The 25,345-nt window shown below is 40.3% G+C and overlaps 1 protein-coding gene across 1 annotated transcript in view; it reads right to left on the reverse strand.

The window, feature by feature from the left end:
* gckr (glucokinase (hexokinase 4) regulator) overlaps positions 1-25,345 on the reverse strand; it is a 71,812-nt gene that overhangs the window by 42,987 nt on the left and 3,480 nt on the right. The window contains exons 2-9 of the mRNA XM_080192361.1: positions 25,142-25,297; positions 24,477-24,545; positions 21,834-21,902; positions 7,881-7,942; positions 7,726-7,792; positions 7,086-7,139; positions 5,126-5,220; positions 906-1,011 (exon numbers count right to left, since the gene is read on the reverse strand). Of these exons, the coding sequence (XP_080048487.1) occupies positions 906-1,011; positions 5,126-5,220; positions 7,086-7,139; positions 7,726-7,792; positions 7,881-7,942; positions 21,834-21,902; positions 24,477-24,545; positions 25,142-25,297 (678 nt within the window). The remainder of the gene's footprint in view (positions 1-905; positions 1,012-5,125; positions 5,221-7,085; positions 7,140-7,725; positions 7,793-7,880; positions 7,943-21,833; positions 21,903-24,476; positions 24,546-25,141; positions 25,298-25,345) is intronic.

Raw genomic sequence — 25,345 nt, forward strand, 5'->3', positions numbered from 1 at the left:
AAACTCCCAGCCTTTGCCTTTAAATTGCTCTAGGTGTCTAAACCCTAAGGCAGAATCACATTTTCTGTCCCTAAATAGATATGCTCCCAATCAAAATGTGCTAACAATATTATTCCAATTAACCCAGATACCTTGACTGCTGATGCTAATGCAGTTTAATGGGAGTGAAAGGGCAGAGGTCATGCCCCATCACTGTTCCCATGGCAAATATGCCTCAGAGGAGCACTGTACCTGTATATTAATAATTAGTGAAAATAAGAAAATTACATATAAGTTCTATCCAGTTATATTGCATTTACAATATTACTGCATTATTGATAATTATGCATTTATTTTCAGCTATTAGGAGAATTTGATTTGATTTTGTTACTATTCACCATAACGTTTGAATTCATGGATCTGTAACAGAGGTCATTCCACCATCCAAACCATCAGTGACATATGAACCAGTGAAAAGACAGCATTTAAGACAGGGAAAAATAGGTTCTTGATTGATGAAGGGATCAACAATTATGGGAAAAAAGTGGGAGAATGGGGTTGACAAATTTATCAGCCATGATTGAATGGCAGAGCAGACTTGATGGGCTGAATGGCTTAGTTCTGCTCCTATATCTAATGTCTACACAATAATCTTCATAACAGGAGAAACAAGAAATAGTAAGAAAACTAATTTGGCACTATAATACCAAATTATAAATGACACCTACGACCAAAATTTTGTTTGTCTTAGAGGAAAAATTTTGCTGTTGGTGTTTACATTATTTGAACAGTCTAGTTTCAGTCTCTAGTAGATTGAAGGTAGATGTTATTGCTGCTCTGTTTTTGAAATGCCAGAAACAAGTTTCCCTGAGCAACAGCTTTAGTGAATTTGTCAAGAGAAAAACTCATTGATAGGATATACTTACCCCAACAGCAGGGTTAATGACAAAGGCCTTGTGTAACTTTTCCAGCTTCTGAATTCTTTCTGCCACTTGAAAAAATGTCGAGTGCCATCCCTCGATTTTATCAGACCTTCAAAAGGCAATGTAAAACAGCTTTCTTTATCAATATATGCATTCAAAGTCCAACACATATTTCATGTGATCCATTCACCATTATTCTTTTGACATCATTCAAAGTTGAAACCAATCTGATAAACAATATTTTTACGATTGAGCTTCGTGTGCAGCAAGGTGGCACAGTGGTTAGCACTGCTACCTTACAGTGTCAGGGACCCGACTTTGATTCCCGGCTTGGGTCACTCTCTGTATGGAGTTTGCACGTTCTCCCTGTGTCTGCGTAGGTTTCCTCCGTGGTCTCCGATTTCCTCCCACAGTCCAAAGATGTACCGGTTAGGCGGATTGGCCGTGCTAAATTGTCCCTTAATGTCAGGGGGACTGGTTAGGGTAAATGCATGGGGTTATGGGGAATAGGGCCTGGATGGGATTGTTGTCGGTGCAGACTCGATGGGCCAGATGGCCTCCTGCACTGTAGGATTCTATGATTCTATGATGAGATAAAGTGATGCCCACAGGTTGCCTGGAATGGACTGAACTATGACAAGTATGGGGTAGGGCACTTCAACAAAAACATCTTGCATTTACACAAGGAGATATTTGGTCAAAGTGCTGTTTTTAAGGAGTATCTTAACAGACAACAGAAAGTTAAGAGGCTGAGAATTAGAGAGGGAATTTGAGAAATTAGGGCACAGCAGCTCAAGGACTGGTCACCAGTGGTGGAGTAATAAAACTGAGATGTGCAAGAGGTCGCAATTTGAAAAGCAGAAAGATCACAGAAGGTTGTGGGACTGGATGAAGTGACAGGAATAGGAAGGGCAAAGCAATGGAGGATTGAAAACCAGGGTGAAAACTTTAAAATCAAGGCATTGTTGGACTTAGAGCCAATGTAGCTCAGTTAACACTGAGGTGATGAATGAATTGGACATAACGCAAGTTTGAATATGGACCACAGGGTTTTAAATGAAGTTACGTTTATTGAAGATGGAAGACCGACCTGGAGAGCATGGAGAGCAATGTAATAGTTCAGTTTAGAGGCAATAAAGGCATAACTGAGTGTCAGCGGCAAATTGCTTGAGACAGGAGGAAAAAGTTGATGTTGCATAAGTGGAATTAAGCAGTCTTGTGATTGAGTATTATGCAGCATATGATGTTATGGTAGTCTTAGGCCAGAATCTTCTCCTTTCCCATCTCCACCAGTTCTGGGCAGGACGGCCCAGGTTTGACTTTTCCCTATGGAGCTGCTATCTCTGCTTCTCCTGCATCATGAGGACAGCACCCCTCCACAACTTTTACCCTAATCACTATGTGATTGTTTAGGGTGTTGTTTTGGCAGCATCCAGGGCTTCCTTCGTGGCAAGGCTTGCACAAGAGGTGCCAGCTTCTGATTTGTCTTCCAGGATTCTCCGTTGGGCAGAAGGACTGCTGCTGTCCACTTAATAGCCTGCTGGACAGAAGATATGGGGGCCTTCCTCCTCAATGTTAGTATGGGTATCTTGCTGCTTTTTTTCCAGGCAGTGCTCAAGGCACCCGCTGAGAGCAGAAGATTCTGCCCTTAGTGATTGTGCTGATATATGGTTGTAAGTTCACCGCAGGATTAAATATGACAATAAAGTTGCAAGCAGTCTGGTTCAGCCTTAGACAATGACAAGGAAGAGGGATAGAGTCAATATTTAGAGCACAATGTTTGTGGTGGGAATCGAAAACAGTGATTTTGGTCTCCTCAATATATAGTTAGAGGAAATGACTACTTATTCAGCACTGGATGTCAGACAAACAACGTGACAAATCAGAGAAATTGGATGAGTGAGAGAAGTGATGGTGAAATAGAGCTGGGTGGCAGCGAAATACTTATAGAATTGACCTCCGGTTTTCAGCTGTTGTAACCAAGAGGTAGGATGGGAAATAGGAACAGGCCAAGGATAAATCCTTGAGGGACACTGGAGCTAATGGGGTGAGGGAGTGGGAAGAGAAGCCATTGCAGATCATTCACTCCCTGTGACTGGAGGGTTATTCTGATATCTGATGTTACCTTTGGCTTAGTATACTTCTCACTGTGAATGAAACTTGAACTCTGTGAGACAACACTGTGGAATTTGTTTTTATTTAATTAGCTCACACTTTTAACAACATTTCTTTTTTCATGATTACATCCTTGTCTAGCTGTTATCTTACAAAACTGACCTTATCTCAAGTTTAACATTTATTGTGACAAGAACAAATTAGTTTGCTCCTGTTAATGATACTAGTAGCAAAATTGGAATTATCATAGTGATTAAAAATGAACCTGTTGAACATGGTATATTTCTGCTAGGTAGAAAATATTGATGATCAAATAAATTAGGTAATTGGTTCAATGTTGATGTTTCAAGAATGATATAATCATGGGTCAAAATTTTAGATACTGTTCTTGATGGCAGATCAGGAAGTGGGCACCACTTCCTCTCTCTTAAGTGCCAACAGAGTGCATGACAGACATGTGCAATCATGAGGCAAGTAAGCTTCACTGTCATTAGCAAACAATACAGCAGATACAGACAGGCTATACAAAAGCCTTCCGCACAAATGGAGACTCTTCATCACAGCTTCCACTCTCCCACCCCAACTCATTACAATAACATTATGTTTATTCAAAACACAAAGGTGGCACAGATGTCATCCAAATTTAAATTTCACTTGCAAGTATTTCAGATGACGTTGCTTTAATATGCATCACCATTACTTGTTGAGGGTATCTTAATCAGAGAACTAGACAAAAGCCTCTCCACTTCGCTCCTTTGTGCCCTAGACTTCACCCTCGGTCCTCTCTTGGATCCTTTTTCCACTCACTCCTCCATGCACCATAGAAAGCATTCTTTCTGGTTGTAGCACAGCTTGATATGGCTCCTGTTCTGCCCAAGACCACAAGGCACTACAAAAGGTTGTGAATGTAGCCCAATCCATTATACGAACCAGCCTCCCATCCATTGACTCTGCCTACACTTCCCACTGCCTTGGCAAAGCAGCAGCATAATTAAGGATCCCATGCAGCCCAGACATTCCCTCTTCCAACTTCTTCCATTGGGAAACAAATACAAAAATCCAAGGTCACGTACCAACCGACTCAAGAATAGCTTCTCCCCTGCTGCTGTCAGACTTTTGAATGGGCCTATCTTGCATTAAGTTGACCTTTCTTTACATCTTAGCTATAACTGTAACACTACATTCTGCACTCTCTCCTTTCCTTCTCTATGAGCACTCAAGAAACAATACTTTTCACTGTGACATGTGATAATAATAAATGAAGTGAAATCAAAATATCTTCAACCGCCTACTCTCCCGCTCCACTGATCCCCAGCCTTCAGGCAAGCTTCCATTCACTGCTTCCCTCCTTTGTACCACAGAATTTAACGAGGAAAACTGTTGATCTCAGAAGCAAGTAGACCAACCCAACTGTTACATGGCAACTTTAAAGGAACATGCCACAAGAGTCTCATGCTCCACTGACTTTATCATGAAGTTAGAATTATCTTACAAAGGATTTTACAATAATGAGTGCTCATGACATGCAAGTAGGAACCCTGCCATGGGATGGTATGAGATCCAATCTGCCACAAACATGTGTTCATTTCTAAATTTGAACCTGCCATAGGGAAAGCAAAGTATCAGCTTCCGTCTAATTAAGTCACACTGCCCGCCACATTTCCCACTCTTCCTGGCTCCATAAAATCCAAAACCCCTCCCCTCCTACCACCCCCACACTTGTTTTCAGTCAGAGCCTGACACTTTGTCAACTTTTGCAAAGATTTCGCCCCAGCTCCCATCCTACCCATTCCCTCTATCTCTTGCCTCTGTCTATTCACCTTCCCAGCACATTAGAATATATTGGCAAATACACTTAATGTAAGCACATATAGCAGATATAAGTTGTTAGAAGCATAGAAGATAGTGAGTAATGATGGAAATGCATACAAGAACGAGATACTGTTAGTTACAGCTGCATAATTGATGTCTGACATTATGGAAGAGCAATCTAGAATCCTGACATGGGAGCATGCAGTTTTCATTGAAAATACAGAAAAATCAGGTTCCAAGGACATTACTATAGCCTGGAATAACTGGATTGATATTAGCCTATGGGTATTTCTTACCTTGCCATATTAATTGGATTGAACCCCACTAGAACTGGGATGAACTTGTCTAGGTTGTTCATGCAGACATCCAGCTGACCAGCTACAAATGGAGCCTGCAAACAGGAGAGATATGTCATGTAACTTTAAAATAAAAGTAGATTACCACCATGCTAAACCATGGTAAGTCTGAGATACCAGAAACTTAAGCGGCTGACCCCCATTACTTAATTATATTATTTTAAACATTAGCCTCATGCCACAGCTCCACAATAAGAACAATGTGATGACAAATATAGTTTCTTATTGTATCACATTAAGTGTGGAAGTGATTCCATGTTCCTGTTCGTAGTGAGCAAGAGCCAGAGTTGTGGTGACAATATTGTATCTCAATATCCGACCCATGCTCTCTGCGACTTCTCCTTTGATCTTTTATGGATCATGGAAATATCCTGCTAAAAACCTAAAGCATATTAGAAAATACCAATAGGCCCAAAGTTTGTTCGAAGTCTGGCAAAACACTTGTGAACGCCTCATACCTTCCTAAATCTTGATTGGTTGGAATTGTGGTGTGCTGTTAGTAATGAATATGTTAACCCTTTATGTTTATGTTCCTTGTTCACTGTCTTAATGAAGGTGTGAGGGAGAAAAATGCAGTCATTCAGCTATAATGTATTTCACTCTCTCACTCTCAGAAGACTAGACAATGACTCGGAGTTTCAGACAAAGCCTTTATTATGAACTGTACAGTAAGGACCAGTCCCGGTGCTCCAACAAGGGTCCACCAGGAAAAAGTCTCAATGTAGGAATTCAACACTCATTTATAGTTAAGATCCAGTTACAAGAAATTAACGTATACTAATCGAAGATTTATATTTGCATAGAAGTTATATCTGTATCCACTCATTACTATCGATTAGGTTTACATCACGCGTACATAAGGTATAATTGTCCAATTACAACTTTTGTACGTCTTTCTAATTATAATATCATCAAGCAATGATAGCTACATGTCTGACCAATGATATATCAATCTCCCGTCTCTCTCATTTTCACTGTTCCTTGTTCTAATGGACAAACATGAGCTGTAGCAGCACATTGTTCAATTGAATGGTCCTTGATTCTTTTCTGAGTCTGCTTTAATCAAGACCTATGGTTTGTCTCGCTGCTTTCCCTGTGTGACTGAGATACAATTTATAGCTTAAGTGATTATTAATCCTTTCAGAAGGCATAGATCTGTTATCTATTCTTAAATGGGTTACTGCTTTAAAGTGGAGATTATAGGAATGTTGCATGAATGTGCAAACGTGTTAATAATACAATTATAAGTGTTAGTCTGAAGATAAATTTATATTCCCATGCTTTATCAAGTTCAATCATAATAACATTCATGATTTTCATTACACCACACAATTAATTGACAGCTGATTGCTGTTAAGTGCTAAATAATTTACACTACAAAGCAAATCATACTGGCAATGGGAAAGGGGAGAGAATTTACTGTCAAAAGACCTAATGATGCTTTCAGTACTAGGGTGACAGACTGCAATAAACAATGTAATATTTTGCCTCAACCACAACATCACCATGTCTCTTAGTGATTTAGTCATAGATTGGAACATCAGATAATAAGTTATTTATGAGGGTGATTAATCATTTTTGCAAATGACAAGTGTGTGGGTGGGCTTGGCTATGTGAGAGAAATTCTAAGTGGAAGTTGAAATGTGAATATATACTGGAGAGTTAGTTTGATTTCCACTGCCTAAACAATAATCTCGTGAAGTCAATCACCCACCCATTGTACATCATGCTTTTCAGTAATTCAACTGATCTGTAGGATGACAAAAGTTTATCTCATGGTTTTTAAAAATACATATTTATTTTAAGCTTGGAGTAAGTGGTACAGAGCGTATACCACATGAAAAGAACAGTGACAGTAAACACTCAATTTGAAATTATATATGAATTCCACTATACTTACCGACAATCCACATGAAATTCCAATGAACATTACTTTATTTTTCCTTTCTGAAATCTACAAACAAGCATTTCATTTAACAAAAGTAAGAAGTTTCTCATCATGAACTGTACTGTGCCTTCTCACTATTAATTTAAAAAACATACCATTAGCAATATAACACTTAGGAACTGATTTTTGAAGCATAACCATTTTGTTCTACTACATTATTGGTACGAAAAAGCGGGTGCTTTAGAGAAGTAATGGAAATAAAAATCGAAAGATATAAAATGAGATAATGATTTGCGATCAGTCTTCTAAGAGTACCCACAAGGTAAAGATCTATTGCCTCAAAAGAACACAAATATAAAAATCAGTAGAGGCAGAAATACATTTTTTGTATTAAAGTATAAGTAATTCTATTTGTACCTAAGTTCATTCGGAAAAATTCTGCCCAATTTTTGGTCAATGGTCAAAGGTAATTCTCAAAATATTATGAAAGCACAAATAAAGGAATCATAAATGGATTCCTTAACTGCAACACATGACATAATCTGCTGTGGAATTTTATTTTAAATCTGAAGAAAACTGCAGAGTAATAAACTTGTGCAATCACATATGATGCAATTATAACATAGCTAGGTGAAGAATACATCAGACTTACTTTGTTTAACATTTTAATTCCTGCCTCTGGATTATCCTCAGGTAGTTCCTGAGAGGTTATTAGTGCTCTGCAGATCATACAAAAACAAAATAAGATTTTTTTTGTGGAAGCACTTTATACAAATACAAATCCTATATTTCATAGTTCAGACTTACTTGTCTCCCCCAGCAATAATGTAACCATAGCTTGCTGTTTTGAACAAATTGTTGAAGGAAGACTGAAGCCAATAAAGATGGATTAGATCACTTTAACATGGTCTACAACATAACATTCCTAACAAACATGTTAAGAACAATGTAGTAAATAAATAATTAGTGTCCTCAATATGTGTTAACTTTTAGTTTTTCCTGCTTTTCTCTCACTAAGCCACATGCCCCGTGCCAGAAAGGGCAAGGAGGTATCAACCAGCTTTCAGTTCTCTGCCACTAATCTATTAGTCAGTTCAGTGGTAGAAGATTGGCATTGGTTCAGAACACTCAATTTTAATTGGTTTACAGAATAAATGCTGAAAATAATAAGTAGGTCAAATTGTGAAATGACTGATTTGGGGCTGTAGATAATAAGTATAAAAGAGATTATTGATAGAACTTGATAGGAACAGAACCATTTTAATAAATGAGCTACAGAATCATCTAATCATCATTACCTGATAGATTCAAGGCAATAAAAAGTCTGATCAACAAGCTCCCCTCCCTGACAGTTTCCCAAATTGTTTGCTTTACACTTTTTTAAAAATGGCTTTCTGCATGGAAGTCATTACAGGACTCTTATTTGTATATTTAAGTAGCTTTCTACTTGTTTCAGGAAGGACTACAGAGTCTTCTGAAGATTATATTAGACAGGCCATGGACATCCAAGGTGGTCCACGCAACTTTCAATTGCCTGTCTTTCATGTGAGAAACAGGGGGGGATGGCAGTCACTTTCCCCATTTCTCCATTGTCAACCATCTAAATCAACAGAAGGCAGCAGCGGCACATATATTCCCTCACGAGTGAGACTTCACTGATTTTGACAACAGAAATTCAGAGCTAAGCAAATTTCCTTTAGAATATATCAGTTCAGAATGTTGATCATCAATTGGCAAAAGTGTGCAGTTATGTGAGTATCATTGAATGGAGTGTGTGAGATATGTAACAAATTTTACTATATCATAGATATCCCTGACTAGCTAATCAACTTCTTTGGCATAATAATCACGTTTAAAGAATAGCAGAATAATTTTAACAAATATACATTGAAAATATGATGTGATGAAGATATGTGCTTCACAAAGGTGGGCAGTGAAAATCAGTGATGAGAAATTTTTAATTATTGAGAGAAATACATCCTGCTGATCTGCAGTGCTGATTGGAAAGACCAATCATACTTTAGGCTGCATTTCAAAGGAAATTTTCTGTATCCTTAAGGACACATCTTCTAACCTAATGCAATTCATCAGCAGGCTATTGGAGTTTGTTGAAAGGTGCTTGGAGACAGCTGATAAGCATAATTTCAGGGCCTAGGACTTCATAAAAATAATTTCAATTCTTTGAGAGTCTGTATATGAGAAGAAAGATGATTGACTCATGAAGAAATATAGAAATCCTATTGAGGGTCAGAGGAGAACCATTACACTGATACTTAGTTCAAAGACCTTCAATTATCAGGACGAACTAAGAGAACTGAGGCTTTTTCCTTCAGAAAGATCAAGATGAGTTGATTGAGGTAATTAAAAGAATGAAAGGACGAGACAGACCCCATGTGAATAAGCTATTCAAGTTAAGTAGGTTAGGGAAGAAAAATGAATTATGAAAGGAAAAAGCCAAATTATGTGCTACAAGGTAATCTTTTTGTATTGCAATAATGCCTGGAATAAGTTGACAAGTGCATTCAGTGGAGATTTGTTCTAGGCATTCAAAAGAGAGTTTCACAAGTTCCGCAGATGTCAGGGTTATGTAATCAAATTATCACAGAATTCTGGAGATTGTCACAGCAGCTTCAGGATTTGGAGAGCAATTTCCCAGAGGTTTTCTTCTTAAATTAACTGATGTTTTTTCTCTGTTTTTCCTTTACTTGGAAGGTTGCACAATTAAGTGGAGCTGGTAGTGATGGGGAAGATATGGCAGGGAAGGTTGGGGATATGCAGAAACGTCAACATATCAGATTGGGATGGGCTAAATAGACTTGCTGGTCTCTATCCAAACATTTTGTGTTGTTGTTTGAAAGGAGGTATAATTCAGGCTTTTAAAATGCTGATAGGAATTAATAATGGAGAGACAATGGAGATGATTTAATTTTGATGGTGTGTACATTGTTAGTAGGCATGAATATAAAATCAGCAAGCCTCATGCAAGATTTGAGATTTTCCACAGAGTAATGGGTGCATGGAATAAACTCCCAGCTGGTGTAATTAAAAATTTGTTATTGTGTTAGATTGGGTAGGTATTTGTTTAGGAAGTGGACAAGAGGTCATAAGGATACACAGAGACTTGGATTACCAAATGTTATGTAAGACATGGGGCTGGATTTATGGTCCCACTGAGAATTTGAAGGTGGGTAGTCATGTGAAACAAAGCAGGTGGCTAGCCTACCACCTTCCTACCCATCACTTCCTTGCTCCCAATATTATAGATGGTGGGTAAGGCGTTAGGTTACCTGACCACTCTTAAACCTATGGAGCTAAATGGATAGAAAATTGGATTTTTGACAGAAACCAAAGGGTGAGTGTAGAGGGTTGTTTTTCAAACTGGAGCCCTGTGACCAGAGGTGTGCCCCAGGGATCAGTGCTGGCTCCACTTTAATTTGTCATTTATATTAATGATTTGGATGAGAATATAGGAGGCATGGTTAATAAGTTTGCAGATGACACCAAGATTGGTGGCATGGTGGACAGTGAAGAAGGTTATCTCTGATTGTAGTAGGATCTTGATCAATTGGGCCAGTGGGCTGATGAATAGCAGATGGAGTTTAATTTAGATAAATGTGAGGTGATATATTTTGGTGGATTGAACCAGGGCAGGACTTACTCAGTTGATGGTAGGGTGTTGGGGAGAGTTACAGAACAAAGAGATCTCAGGATACATGTTCATAGCTCCTTGAAATGGAGTGACAGGTGGACGGAGTGGTGAAGAAGGCATTCAGCATGCTTGATTTCATTGGTCAGAACATTGAATACAGCAGTTGGGATGTCCTGTTGAAGTTGTACAAGACATTGGTAAGGCCATACTTGGAGTACTGTGTATAGTTCCTTGGTCACCCTATTATAGAAAGCATGTTATTAAACTAGAAAGAATGCAGAAAAGATTTACTAGGATGCTATGGGACTTGATGGATTGAGTTATAAGGAGAGGCTGAATAGCCAGGGACTTTTTTCTCTGGAGAATTGAAGGCTGAGGGGGGATCTTACAGAGGTCTATAAAATAATGAGGGACATACATCAGCTAGATAGTCAACATCTTTTCCCAAAGGTAGGGGGGGTCTAAAACTAGAAGGCATAGGTTTGAGGTGAGAGGGGAGAGATACAAAAGTATCCAGAAGGGCAGTTTTTTCAAGCAGAGGGTGGTGAGTATCTGGAACAAGTTGCCAGAGGTAGTAGTTGAGGCAGGTACAATATTGTCTTTTAAAAAGCGTTTAGACAGTTACATGGGTAAGATGGATATAGAGGGATATGGGCCAAATGCGGGCAAGTGGGATTAGCTTTGTGGTTTAAAGAAAGGGGCGGCATGGACAAGTTGGGCTGAAGGGTTAAATGCTGTAAACCTCTATGACTTGATGACTCTACGAGATCCGTAAATAGACAATTAACTGCCTCTTATCATTTTTAAGTTTATAGAGCCTTAGGATTCCCTTTATGTTCGCTGCCAGTCTCCTATCATGCTCATTCCTTGCTTTTTTATTAGCATTTTTCATTTCACCTCCGGTCCTTCTCTTTTCAGCCCAATTGTCCATTGTATTTTGGACATCTGTTATACATGCACTTCATCCTATTCATCCTCACCTCTATCTCTCTCATTAGCCAGGGCATCTTAGATTTATTTGTACTATCTTTTCCCTTGACACTGCCTATAGTACATTTTCTTTGAAGGTGGCTCATTATTCAGCCACTGCCTTTTCAGCCAATATCTGATTCCAACTCACTGGACTCAAATACACTCTCACCCCATCATTGTTGGCTTTCTGCCAATTTATTATCCCTGCTCTGGATTGTTCCTTGTTCTTTTCCATGGCCAAGGTAAATCTTATGATATAATAATCACTGTCCCCTAAATGCTCTCCATTGATACCTGATCCACTTGAACCAACCGATTCCCCAGAAGTAGATCCAACAGTGCCTGCCCTCTCATTGGATGGAAACATACTGCTTGTCCCTTTGCACTTTTCCTATCCCAGTCTTTATTTAGATAAAGAATTCTCTCATCATAATTACTCAATAAATCTTGCACCCCTCTGTAATTTCTTGGCAAAGTCAAAGTCCCTTACACTAGTTGGTGGTCTTTGCCTACACAAATGAATGTTATCATACCTTTTTCATTCCTTAGCCAGATAGTTTCTGTCCTTCACTTCTCTGGAACACTGTCTATCTCCAATACTATAATGCCATCTTTACTCAATGCTGCAAATGCACCAAATTTCTATCTGGCAACCTGTGCCAGTAGCTTAACAATCTTATTAACCACACTCCTTGCATTCACATTTATGCAGTTACTTGGAATTGGGTTTCTTATACTTCCCTCCTTACTCTGAGCCCATCTCATGACTTACTTTTGCTAGTCTAATTCTATCAAATTCACCAAGGGTTCTATTGTGTTAATAATAGTCTCTGATATATTCTCCTGATATAAAAGTAGACTTAACACTGTAAACGCTCATTAACCTGGACAGGTTACTCTGTTCTTGATATACCGATACACTGCACACTGTAAACACTCATCAACCTGGACTAGTTTACTCTGTTCCTGATATGCCGATAGACTGCATACTGTAGATCCTCATTAATCTAGACTGGTTACTCTTTTCCTGAGATACTGATACACTGCACCCTGTAAACACTCATAAATCTGGACTAGTTACTCTGTTCCTGACATACTGATATACTACACACTGTGAATACTCATTAATCTGGACTGGTTACTCTGCTCCTGATACACCGATACAGTGCACACTGTACACACTCATAAATCTGGTCTAGTTTACTCTGTTCTTGCTGCACTGATACACTGCACACTGTAAACACTAATTAATCTGGATTGGTTGCTCTGTTCCTGATATCCTGATACACTGCGAAGTGTAATTACTTATTAATCTGCACTGGTTACTGTGTTCCTGATACACCGATCCAATGCACACTGTAAACACTCATCAATTTGGACCGGTTACTCTGCTCCTGATATACCAATACACTACATAATGGCGGGACATTAGGTTCCTTCGTTCCTTCAGTGATTGCCAGCATGATGTGAAGTACAATATGATTTCCTGTTAGCAATCGGAACACACCAGGCTCTCTATCGGCTCCAGCTCATTTGCCGCACGCTGTTTTCCCCTCTGCTCCAGTATCCACTCAAAGATCTTGATACAGAAATACACATTTGTATCAGCACAATTGGCAACTTGCACAAAGGTTATTGAACAGCTACCGAATGTGCCCTTGTTCATGAATGATTGGCTTTCATAGCGCACACTCTGGAAGGTATTCAGCTGCTTGTTGATTGTTTTGTCTGAGATGCTACTGTGTCTTTAAGAAAACTATTTTAATTGTGTTTCACTGCAGTTCTTTTAAGAAGAAGGGTTTTTTGCTTGTTGCCAACTCATCTGAGTCGATCTCCTTTGACTGTTGTTAGGGTCACATGATAGGCTTTTTGTTTATTTTTAATTTGGGCCTAATAAAACTCGTAAACTCCAAGAGAGTGTATGACCCTTTTGGATTGTTAGGGGATGGGGGGCAGAGAATGATTCACAGGTCAGGTGGGCAGTCTTTTTTCTCACAAAAGTTCTTACTTTCAGTGATGGCTGCTGGCTAGTTAGAAGGTTTCTGGACTCCAGGCAGGATGCAGTATGAATGTTTCTGTCTCATGTTCTGAAAATTCTGCTGGCTACCTGGAAGCAGTCTCTCTTGCCTTTCTGGAGTGAAAATTATACTGTTGGTAGTTTTCTAGCTAGAGGTAAACAGTGACTCTATCTCCACCTCGAGAGGTGCTGGAAGCTCAAGGGTTGGAAAGTCAGAGTTTCAATTCTCTGTCCAAAGGATTAATTCACAGCAGAGCGAGAAAATCCAGCATCATGTGAGTATATGTATTTTCTGTGCTAAACCAAAACTGGGATGTATGTTGGTAAGAATGTTGCTTTGGAAAAATTATATTGAGCTGTTAAGGTTTATACAATATCATGATGGTCTTTTCTTATTTGTAATTGGTAAAGGTTCTTGTTAAGATTCTTTTTATGTGTTAACTGCATTCTTATGTTTTTTTTGATAAAAGCTCCCTAGTGCTCACTTCATAGAATCCCTACAATGCAGAAGGAGGCCATTCGGCCCATCCAGCCTGCACCGACCACAATCCCACCCAGGCCCTATCTCCATAACCCCACTCATTTAGCCTGCTAATCCAAGTGACACTAAGGGATAATTTAGCATGGCCAATCAACCAAATTTGCACATCTTTGGAGTGTGGGAGGAAACCGGAGCACTCAGAGGAAACTCATGCAGACATGGGGAGGATGTGCAGACTCTGCATATACAGTGACCTGAGGCCAGAATTGAACCCAGGTCTCTGGCGCTGTGAGGCAGCAGTGCTAACCACTGTGCCACTGTGCTGCCCTAATCATATCTGGAGTGAAACACCTTATACTTGCCCATGCCAAAACTCACAGTGCAAATCCTATCTAGGCTGACATCATATACACCTTGGAATTTCTAATCGGGATTATACCATGCCCTACCTTCAGAACACTTCAGCCTTACAATAGGTCTGAAGAAGATGGAGATCTTTTATCACCCCATCCCTGATCACTCACTCCAAGACTGCATAGTTGCCATCAACAACACTCCCACTGAGCAGTTAGCCTGGGAGTATCCTCTCCAAAAACACAATGCTGAATGATAAACACAAACACTGCCTGGCAAAAGTAAGCTCAGCATTTGGCAATCTTAGTCCTACATTTTGGAAAAACAATCATGAAGTTGGTCTCAGAACAAATATTAAAGTCAACCAGGCAGTAGACCTTACTTTACTTCATTATAGGTGCGATACTAGGACAACACATAGGCATGACATAAAATAACTAGAAGCGTTTTGGTTTTGATCTCTGAGAATAATCTACAATGCCAGCTGCCAGGACAAAATCCACAACAAAGAAGCTCTTGTCAAGTGTATTGAGAGCAGGCTCATCAGAGCTTGGCTTTGTTGGGTCAGTCATTGAGTTGACTTGGAGATTGCTACGATATTCTCCAGCCAGCTGAGCATGGGAAACCTGTCCACATGCCATGCCAAATTGAGATACAAAGACAATCTGAAAGCCAATCTCAGAGCTTGCAAACTACATCCCAATACATGGGGGAAAATGTGACTTTACACAGACTCAAATGGAAAAGTGTTTGTATCAAGCGATTTCAACATTTGTGAAGGACAGAGTCAAGTGACTCAACTGAATGTAGTGTGAAGCCAATCCCTCCAATGTCTCTCCAACGTGGACTTCATATGCAGTATTTGCAATCAGTTATGCAAATTGAGACTTGAGGTGAAATTTTCCAATTTGTGAAAGAAGTGCGGGCATGAAAAGCAATGGGTTTCCTGCCAGCCACAATGGTGCATTTTCATGCTGTGTTGTCTACCGCAGAGCTCATTAAATATTCATCCATGAGAAACGCATTGGTGGGCAGTCTTCCATTCAGCTGGCATGGCACAGCCTCATCATTGCTTTGCCCTGCGCACCATAATTAAAGTGCAATTGTGTATGCTATGACTGATGCACAGCAAAGCCACAGAATGACTGCTGCCCCCAAGTTCAGTGATGCCTGCTGGATGCAACTGAAGTTTTCCTTCACCCATTTTAGTTGAAGATCCACCAATCTCACTGCTAATCTCCCTAGGACAGGGAGGTAATTGACCATGGCCAATCCATGTAACCTGTAGATCTTTGGAGTGTGGGATGAAACCAGAGCACCCTGAGAATGTGCAAACTCCACAATGAAGTTGCCCATGGCTGGAATTGAACCCGGGTCCCTGGCGCTGTGAGGCAGCAGTGCTAACAACTGTGCCACCATTCTGCTCATATGGAGAAGAAGAAAAATAGAACATAGAACATTACAGCGCAGTACAGGCTCTTTGGCCCTTGATGTTGCACCAACCTATGAAACCAATCTAAAGCCCATCTAACCCCACTATTCCAATATCATCCAAATGTTTATTCAATGACCGTTTAAATGCCCTTAATGTTGGCAAATCCACTACTGTTGCAGGCAGCACATTCCACGCTCTTACTACCCTCTGAGTAAAGAACCTACCTCTGACATTGTCCTATATCTATCACCCTTCAATTTAAAGCTATGTCCCCTCCTGCTAGCTATCTCCATCCAAGGAAAAAGGTTCACACTGTCCACCCTGTCTAATCCTTTGATCAACTTACATGCCTCTATTAAGTCACCACTTAACCTTCTCTCTAACGAAAACAGCCTCAAGTCCCTCAGCCTTTCCTCATAAGATCTTCCCACCATACCACGTTACATCCTGGTAAATCTCCTCTGCACCCTTTCCTGTGCTTCCACATCCTTCCTATGATGCGGCGACCAGAACTGTACGCAATACTCCAAGTGCAACCACACCGGAGTTTTGTACAGCTGCAACATGACCTCATGGCTCTGAAACTCAATCCCTCTACCAATAAAAGCTAACACACCATATGCCATCTTAACAACCCTATCAACCTGGGTGCCAACTTTCAGGGGTCTATGCACATGGACTCCGAGCTCTCTCTGCTCAAGCATACTACTAAGTAACTTACCATTAACCCAATACCCTGTATTCCTGTACTCCTTCCAAAGTGAATCACTTCACACTTTTCTGCATTAAACTCCATTTGCCACCTCTCACCCCAGATCTGCAGCTTATCTATGTCCCTCTGTAACCTGCAACATCCTTCCACACTGTCCACAACTCCACCAACTTTAGTCTCATCCGCAAATTTACTAACCCATCCTTCTACACCCTCATCCAGGTCATTTATAAAAATGACAAACAGCAGTGGCCCCAAAACAGATCATTGCAGTATATTACTAGTAACTGAATTCCAGGACGGACATTTCTCATAAGAACATAAGAACATAAGAAATAGGAGCAGGACTAGGCCATCTAGCACTTCGAGCCTGCCCCGCCATTCAATAAGATCATGGCTGATCTGAAGTGGCTCAGTTCCACATTCCCGCCTTCTCCCCATAACCCTTAATCCCCTCTCTTATCAAAAACCTATCTACCCACGTCTTAAAAATATTTAGCGAGGCAGCCTCCACCACTTCAACGGGCAGAGAATTCCAGAGATTCACCACCCTTTGAGTGAAGAAGTTCCTCCTCAACTCCGTTCTAAACTGCCCCCCTCCCCTTATCTTGAGGCTGTGCCCTCTAGTCCTGCTATCCTTTCTGAGTGGGAAGAACCTCTCCACCTCTACCCTATCCATCCCTTTCATCATCTTGTACATCTCAATGAGATCTCCCCTCATGCTTCTAAACTCTAACGAGTACAAGCCTAGTTTATTCAGCCTCTCCTCATCGCTCAACCCCCTCAACTCCGGCATCAGCCTAGTGAACCTCCTCTGCACTCCCTCCAAGGCCAAAATATCCCTGCGCAAGTGCGGCGACCAAAACTGCACACAGTACTCCAGCTGCGGCCTCACCAGCGCCCTGTACAGTTGCAGCAAGACCTCCCTACTTTTATATTCAATCCCCCTCGCTATGAAGGCCAGCATCCCATTCGCCTTCCTGACCACCTGCTGCACCTGCAGGCTGGGTTTTTGCGACTCATGCACAAGGACCCCCAGGTCCCTCTGCACCGTCGCCTGCTCATCAACCACCACCCTCAGTCTTCTTGCAGTTAGCCAATTTTTGATCCAAACCACTAAATCACCCTCAATCCCATGCCTCCATATCTTCTGCAATAGCTTACCGTGGGGAACCTTATCAAACACTTTTCTGAAATCCATGTACACCTCATCGACCTCTTTGGTCACCTTCTCAAAGAACTCAATAAGGTTTGTGAGGCATGACCTACCCTTCACAAAACTGTGCTGACTATCCCTAATCAAATTATTCCTTTCTAGATGATTATAAATCCTATCTCTTATAATCCTTTCCAAAACTCTGCCCACGACAGAAGTAAGGCTCACTGGTCTATAATTACCAGGGTTGTCTCTACTCCTCTTCTTGAACAAGGGGACAACATTTGCTATCCTCCAGTCTTCTGGCACTATTCCTGTAAAAAGTCTGACAACACCAGGTTTTAGTCCAACCTGTGTTTACGCCAGTCCAACGCCGGCATACCCACATCATGACTACTATTCCTGTAGACAATGATGAGCTAAAGATCAAAGCCAAAGACTCTGCAATCTCCACCCTAGCCTCCCAGAGAATCCTAGGTTAAATCCCATCCGGCCCAGGGGACTTATCTATTTTCATACTTCCCAAAATTGCTAACACCTCCTCCTTATAAACCTCAATCCCGTCTAGTCTAATAGCCTGTATGTCAGTATTCTCCGTGACAACATTGTCTTTTTCCTTTTTGAATTGAGACAAAAAATATTAATTTAGCACCTCTCCTACCTCTTTGGACTCCACGCACAACTTCCCAGTACTGTCCTTGACTGGCCCTAATCTTATCCTAGTCATTCTTTTATTCCTGATATACCTGTAGAAAGCTTTAGGGTTTTCCTTGATCCTACCTGCCAAAGACTTCTCATGTCCCCTCCTGGCTCTTCTTAGCTCTCTCTTTAGGTCCTTCCTGGCTAACTTGTAATTCTCAAGCGCCCTAACTGAGTTTTCATGTCTTATCTTGACAAAAGTCTCCTTCTTCCTCTTCACAAGCCATTCAACTTCTTTAGTAAACCACGGTTCCCTCGCTCGACCATTTCCTCCCTGCCTGACAGGTACATATTATCAATTGTGCCCATCCCCTGCAGTTTCCTTCCACATCCTATGCATCCTAAATCTCGCCTAATCACATCATAATTTCCTTTCCCCCAGTTATAACTCTTGCCCTGCAGTATATACCTATCCCTTTCCATTACTAATGTGAATATAACCGAATTTGTGGTCACTATCATCAAAGTGTTCACCTACCTCTAAATCTAACACCAAGCTTGGTTCATTACCCAGTACCAAATCCAATGTGGCCTTGCCTCTTGTTGGCCTATCTACATACTGTGTCAGAAAACCCTCCTGCACACATTGGATAAAAACTGACCCATCTAAAGTACTCAAACTATAGCGTTTCCAGTCAATATTTGTAAAGTTAAAGTCCCCCATAACAACTACCCTGTAACTTTCGCTCCTATCCAGAATCATCTGTGCAATCTTTTCCTCTACATCTCTGGAACTTTTTGAGGCCTATAGAAAATTCCCAACAGGGTGACCTCTCTTTCCTGTTTCTAACCTCAGTCCATACTACCTCAGTAGGTGAGTCCTCATCAAACATCCTTTCTGCCTCTGTGATACTGTCCCTGACTAACAATGTCACACCTTCCCCTCTTTTACTCAATACTGAAGGAAGATTTTTACCTTGGAAATAGAGTACAGTCATTACAGCTCCACATTTCCATATTTACAGATTTTGTGTATGAAAGAATGATCATGATCATACTTTTGATTAGACAAATCATCTCAACAGTAAGACTGTTTACCATTATTTCCTTTTACATAATTTAGTTGCTAAGCAGCCCTACCCATTTTTAAGCAGTGCTTTTTATTTACAATGACCAAGCCGAGAGCTTGTGTTTATTTTTGTGTTGGCTCAATCAGAGTCTATGTTATAGGACTGAAAGCAGTCGGCAGAGTTGTTTCCCTGTTCTATTGGCCCCCTGATGCAATTCACTACCTCTGTATCTGTTGCAATTGTCTTCTATATTTTCATTGTTTGTTATTTTTCCCTTTTTTTATTCCATCCTTAAAGTTACAAAGCCAGTGGCAAACCCAAATCCATTCCTTGCTTGCTCCAAAAACCAAATCCAAATTTCAATTGAATCCAATTCATAGCACAGTGGTTGGCACTGCTGCCTCACAGTGCTAGGGATAAGGGTTTAATTCTGGCCTCGGGTGACTGTGTGGAGTTTGCAAGTTCTCCCTGTTTCTGCGTGAGTTTCCTCCGGGTGCTCCAGTTTCCTCCCATTGTCCAAAGATGTGCAGGTTAAGTGGATTGGCTATGCTAAAAAATTGCCCCTTAGTGTCCGGGTGATTAGCGGAGTAAGTGAGTGAAGTTACGGCGATGGGGCCTGGGTGGGATTGTTGCAGGCCTCTTTCTGTACTGTAGGGATTCTATGATCTATGGCTTGCACAAGAGAGACAAACAAGGCCCAAGCTGACAAGATAAGACATTGCACCCCACAATGGGCTTGATCTGACACTTGATTTTAGCCAAAAGACAGAGAAGTTTCCATTTTATTAATAAAGCATGTTAATGATAACATTAGGGTTTGTCAATAATGTGCTCCGCTGACTGAGAAATGCCACCCCAGCTGGTCACATATTTAAAAGAATCTAACTGGGAAAGCAGGGATGGATCACAGAATGGGTAACAGAATGTTACATTCAACTTACAATGGAAAAATACCTAACATCTAAATTATTAAAATTAAACTAGCTCTAAAAAAAAAGACCTGTTCTATACAGCATGGTAATCATTCATCTTTTATGTTCTGCTAAAATTTAACTCATCAGTTGAAACTGTGTCATACAATGTATTAGTCAAAAATTAATCCACTAGAGGGCAAACTGCATTTCTATAAATGACCAGGAACAAAGTTAACTGGAGTGGTTAAAAAAGGTAAAAGCATATTGTTATGAACCTCCACTGATGTTATATGTGAGAATGTTCCAATGTAGTTTTGTGTGGTGTTTTTGTTTAGATATTAGCAAGAAACGTTTCCAGAATCAGTGAGAATTCAGAACCCTCTTTCGTTAAACAACAAATAAAAATTAGTTATTAAAGTAGAATTCTCAGGGGGAATCCTCCATGCTTGTCCATTCAGAGAGCTCCGCACTGCAATCTGCTGACATTATTGTCACTCGTCCTGACAGCTGGAAGCTTTGCACCAGTGGTGGAGGGGAGAGCAGACACATGCTGGTGGAGAGCTCTGTGCCATTCCGCATGGTGCCCTAATCTGCTCTCTCCAACCCTCATCCCCCCGACAGATATCACAACTTCTCCACCCCCACCCCCACCCCCACATCACCCTGCTGGCAGCGTTGTCAACCTCCATACAGGTCACCTGCATCAAGCCATTTGTACCTTCCTGATAGGCGTTGTGGGTTGATATGATTGCGCACATAGAAACACTACAAAGAACAATATGATACTTTGACAAATTAACAGTAAGCACTTTGGCCCCCAAAGACAGAAAACCCAAAGAAAACCCTATAATCCTAAACTATGCGAAGAGTGCTATTTTCCAAACAAAAACCATAAATCTATTGGTCAAATCTAGCCACTGATTACCACTCTGTACAGTTTAAGTGACCAGGAGTTGGCAACAGTCTTCAGTTCATCAAAGAAAACAATCTTTTGCACTAAACTAGCTTTTGCCTTCAGCAGTTCATCTCTAGCTGAGCTTTTTTTTGGGGATGGCGGTCCCTCTTCCTTACTTTTCTGCTGCTTTCAGCTCCTAATATCTGGCTGAACTGGTTCCTGGGAATAACTGCCTCTCTCTTGTTGCTCCTTTTTCAACACCTCATCAATGTTTAATCGGCTTCCTGGCTCACAGCACTCTGACTATTAATTGCACCAATTGTAATACATTCCATATTCTTCCCTTTTTCTCCCTCTTGGTTGCTGCCCAGGCATGGTTTACAAAATACATGGCAGTTTGATTTTACTTGTGCAAAAAAAAGCATGCATTTTAATAGCACCCTACCACTTTTTTGACAATACATACCGCAAGCAGAAATGCTAACCTTCCTGAAGTTCCACATCCACTTAGCACAATGAGGTTGTCTTCAGAATCCTGGAAATATTGCCATAACATTTGTATTCAAAATAACTCAATCACACTTTAAGTGTTGGCAGATGTCCCAAATCATAAAACTTAAAATAATTTAACCCAGGCCAGTCGAGTAGAAGTATTAATTGTAGCCTTAACAAACTGTAGATAACAAACATTTTTTACCAAACACTGAGACAATACATTGTAAGGTCAGAATGATATTGTGACTATCAAAAAAAATCTGCTGCGTGCATTTTAATATGTAACAGAAAGCAGTTGTGGATAAAGGTTGATATAATGCCCCTGTTCAAAAAGGACAGAAAATAGGAAACTATGGGCCAATTAGTTTAATGTCTGTCATTGGGAAATTGTTGGAATCCATTATTAAGGACGTAGCAATGGGACTTTGGAAAGTCAAAACACAATCCATCAGAATCAGCACCGTCTTATGCAAGGTAAATCATTGTTAACTAATTTGCTAGAGCTCTTCAAAGATGTAACAAGCAAAGTGGATAATGGGTGTTCTAAAGATGTAGCATATCTGGACTTTCAGAAGGCATTTGGTAAGGTGCCACACAAAAGGTTAATATATAAGATAAGATCCCAAAGGATAAAAGTGAATCACTGCAGATGTTTGAATCTGAGACCACAAGACAAAACATCAGAAAATCTCAGCAGGTCTGGCAGCATCTGTAAGGAGAGAAAAGAGCTGACGTTTCGAGTCCAAATGACCCTTTGTGAAAGCTTTGTCAGCTCTTTTCTCTCCTTACAGATGCTGCCAGATCGGCTGAGATTTTCCAGCATTTTCTCTTTTGTTTTAAGATGCCACAGGTTTGGGGTAATCTATTCGCTTGAATAATGGATTGACTGACTGACAGAAAGCAGAAAGTGGGGATAAATGTTTTTTTTTCTGGTTGCTAAGATGTAACTAGTAGTGTGTCACAGCATTCAGTGCTCAGGACCCAACTAGTAACAGTCTATATCCTAGACTTAGGTGCAGTGATAGGAGGCACAATAGCAAATTTGAAGATAGCATTAAAATAGGCGGGAAAGCAAGTTGTAATGAGGAAATAAGAAATTTACATAAGAATATGGATAGGGTAGGTAATGTGGGCCAAAATTTGGCAGTTAGAATTTAATGTGGATAAATGAGAGGTTATCCATTTTGGTCAGAGGAATAAAAAGGCAACTTATTATCTGAGTGGAGAGAAACTTTAAAATCTTTCAATGTGGAGGGTTCTGGGTGTTGCTGTGTATGAATTGCAGAACATTAGTATGCAGATACAGCAGGTAATAAGGAACGCAAATGGATATCTAGCATTTATTGCTAAAGGAACATAATATAAAAGTAGGGAAGTTGCAACCTTATAGGGCATTGGTGTGACCACATTTGGAGTACTTTGCATATTTTGGTCCCCTTACTTGTTAAAGGACGTAAATGCATTAGAGGCGGTTCAGTGAAAGTTCATTAGTCTGATTCCAGGAATGAAGAATTGAGGAGTTTAGGCTGATACTGGATTGAGTAGTTTAGGCCTGTAGTCATTGAAGTTTGGAAGAATGAGAGGAGATCTAGTTGAGGCATATAAGATGCTAAAGGGGATCGATGATAAACATAGAGCAGGTATTTCCCCCGTTGGACATTCTAGAACGAGAGGCCATGGTTTTAGGCTAAGAGGTGGCAGATTTAAAACAGAAAAGGGGAGGAATTACTTCACTCAAAATGTTTCATATCTATGGAATTCTGTACCCCAGAGTGCAGTGAACATTGGAACACTAAACAAATTTACGGAGACGATAGATTTTTAATTAGTATTGGGATGAAAGGTTATGGGGAATGGGTAGGAAGGTGGAGTTGAGGCCAAGGTGAAATGAGCCATGATTGTACTGAACGGCGGAGCAGACTTGAGGGGTTGAATTTCCTACTCTTTCTCCTAATTCCAACTCAATAATGAACTTTCAAAAAATGTTCCAATTTAATAGCTTATACGGGAAAAAAACTCGACAATAACATGAGTTTACTATTTGCACATTTATTTACTTTGGGGAATTTTTTTTATTACTATGCTTCTACTTCAACCAGTGCCATGCAGTTTGCTGTGAGTGGCCATCTGATTTTGGTCTGCTAAAATGCAAATAGCTGTTCAGTCAATACTCAATTTTTTCTTCCCCTTTCGTTAAGAAGCAGTTAACTTACGTCCCCACCTCAATGAATTTTGGGCTCAAACTGATGTTGAACTCTTCTTCCATCGCCTTTGTCTCTGTGCCCACTTCTTTGGGCAAGGGTCCTCCCCCGCCCCCCGTTCCACAGATACTTTCATGTGCCCCCAACATTCTGCCTCCAATTGGACACCCAAACTGGGACAATTACCTGTCCTTGAACTTTTCATTGAGAACTGTCAACGGGACGTTGGCCGTCTCAATTTTTCTGCCTCCCACACCCATTCTAACCTCTCTCCTTCTGAGCTTTCGGCTGTGTTAAATTGTAAAATTTACCTCGGGTGTTCAGTTACTTAAGCAGCTTCTATGAATTTTTCTCCAATATCATGAATGTACTACATTGTCAGGATTGTAACTTGCCTGCTAAAGGACACATACCTTCAATAGTTCTTGAACTTGTTTTGAAGTGTCAACCATTGTTCTTAAAATAGATTCACTGTACAGTGTCTGTCAATAAAAGGAAAGGCATGTTGATTAGTTGCTGTATGTTATAATAGTTAATTTAAGGAAAACTATTGTGCATGAAAACAACGGGGATTTGCTGCATTTTTGTTACCGACAGTAACTTTATTGTTAGGCAAGGATCTATTAATATTTGAAGATTCAGCTTATGTGCTGGATTTTATGTCTCGCCCCTCCCCCATCACCAGGAATATTTATGGTGGGGGTTAAGCACACAAAATAAGCTCACCATCTTCTTGTTCACTCCAACTTGGTCCCTGGGTTGGATAAGGTGTCCAATAGCTCACCCACCCTTAGGCCCATTAAGGCTCTTATATAGCAAATGAACTCAATCCTCCTTCACCACCATAATACTCTGGCAGTGGAAGACGAGCGTGGATGGCAAAGCTGTGTTTTCACCAAAGTCGTGCTGACATCTTATGCAGTTTGAATGTCATTTGTTTTCAGTTTAGATCATGAATAAAGTCAACCCAGTCCATATGTTAAGCAGCTGATTACATATCCACTTTGAATTTCCAATTGACTTGCATGGTTTACTTAACATAATTAAAAGAGTTAGCTGGTATGGAAATTTTCTGTACCTTATAATTGGTAACACTGTTATCCTCCTTCCGAAATATTTCTGCATCACATTCTTCTAAAAGTTGTACAATCTGAGCAGAATCTGATTTGTCTATATTGTGCGTTATGGGGTTGGATTTCTCTGTGATGGGGAGTGTGGCCTCATATCCTGCAAGCTGCAATGAAAGAACATTGAGAAATTCACATAATGTAATAATTTCTTC

The sequence above is a fragment of the Carcharhinus amblyrhynchos genome, chromosome 7 (assembly GCF_965287045.1).
Source record: "Carcharhinus amblyrhynchos chromosome 7, sCarAmb.v2.hapA, whole genome shotgun sequence".
NCBI lineage: Eukaryota > Metazoa > Chordata > Chondrichthyes > Carcharhiniformes > Carcharhinidae > Carcharhinus > Carcharhinus amblyrhynchos.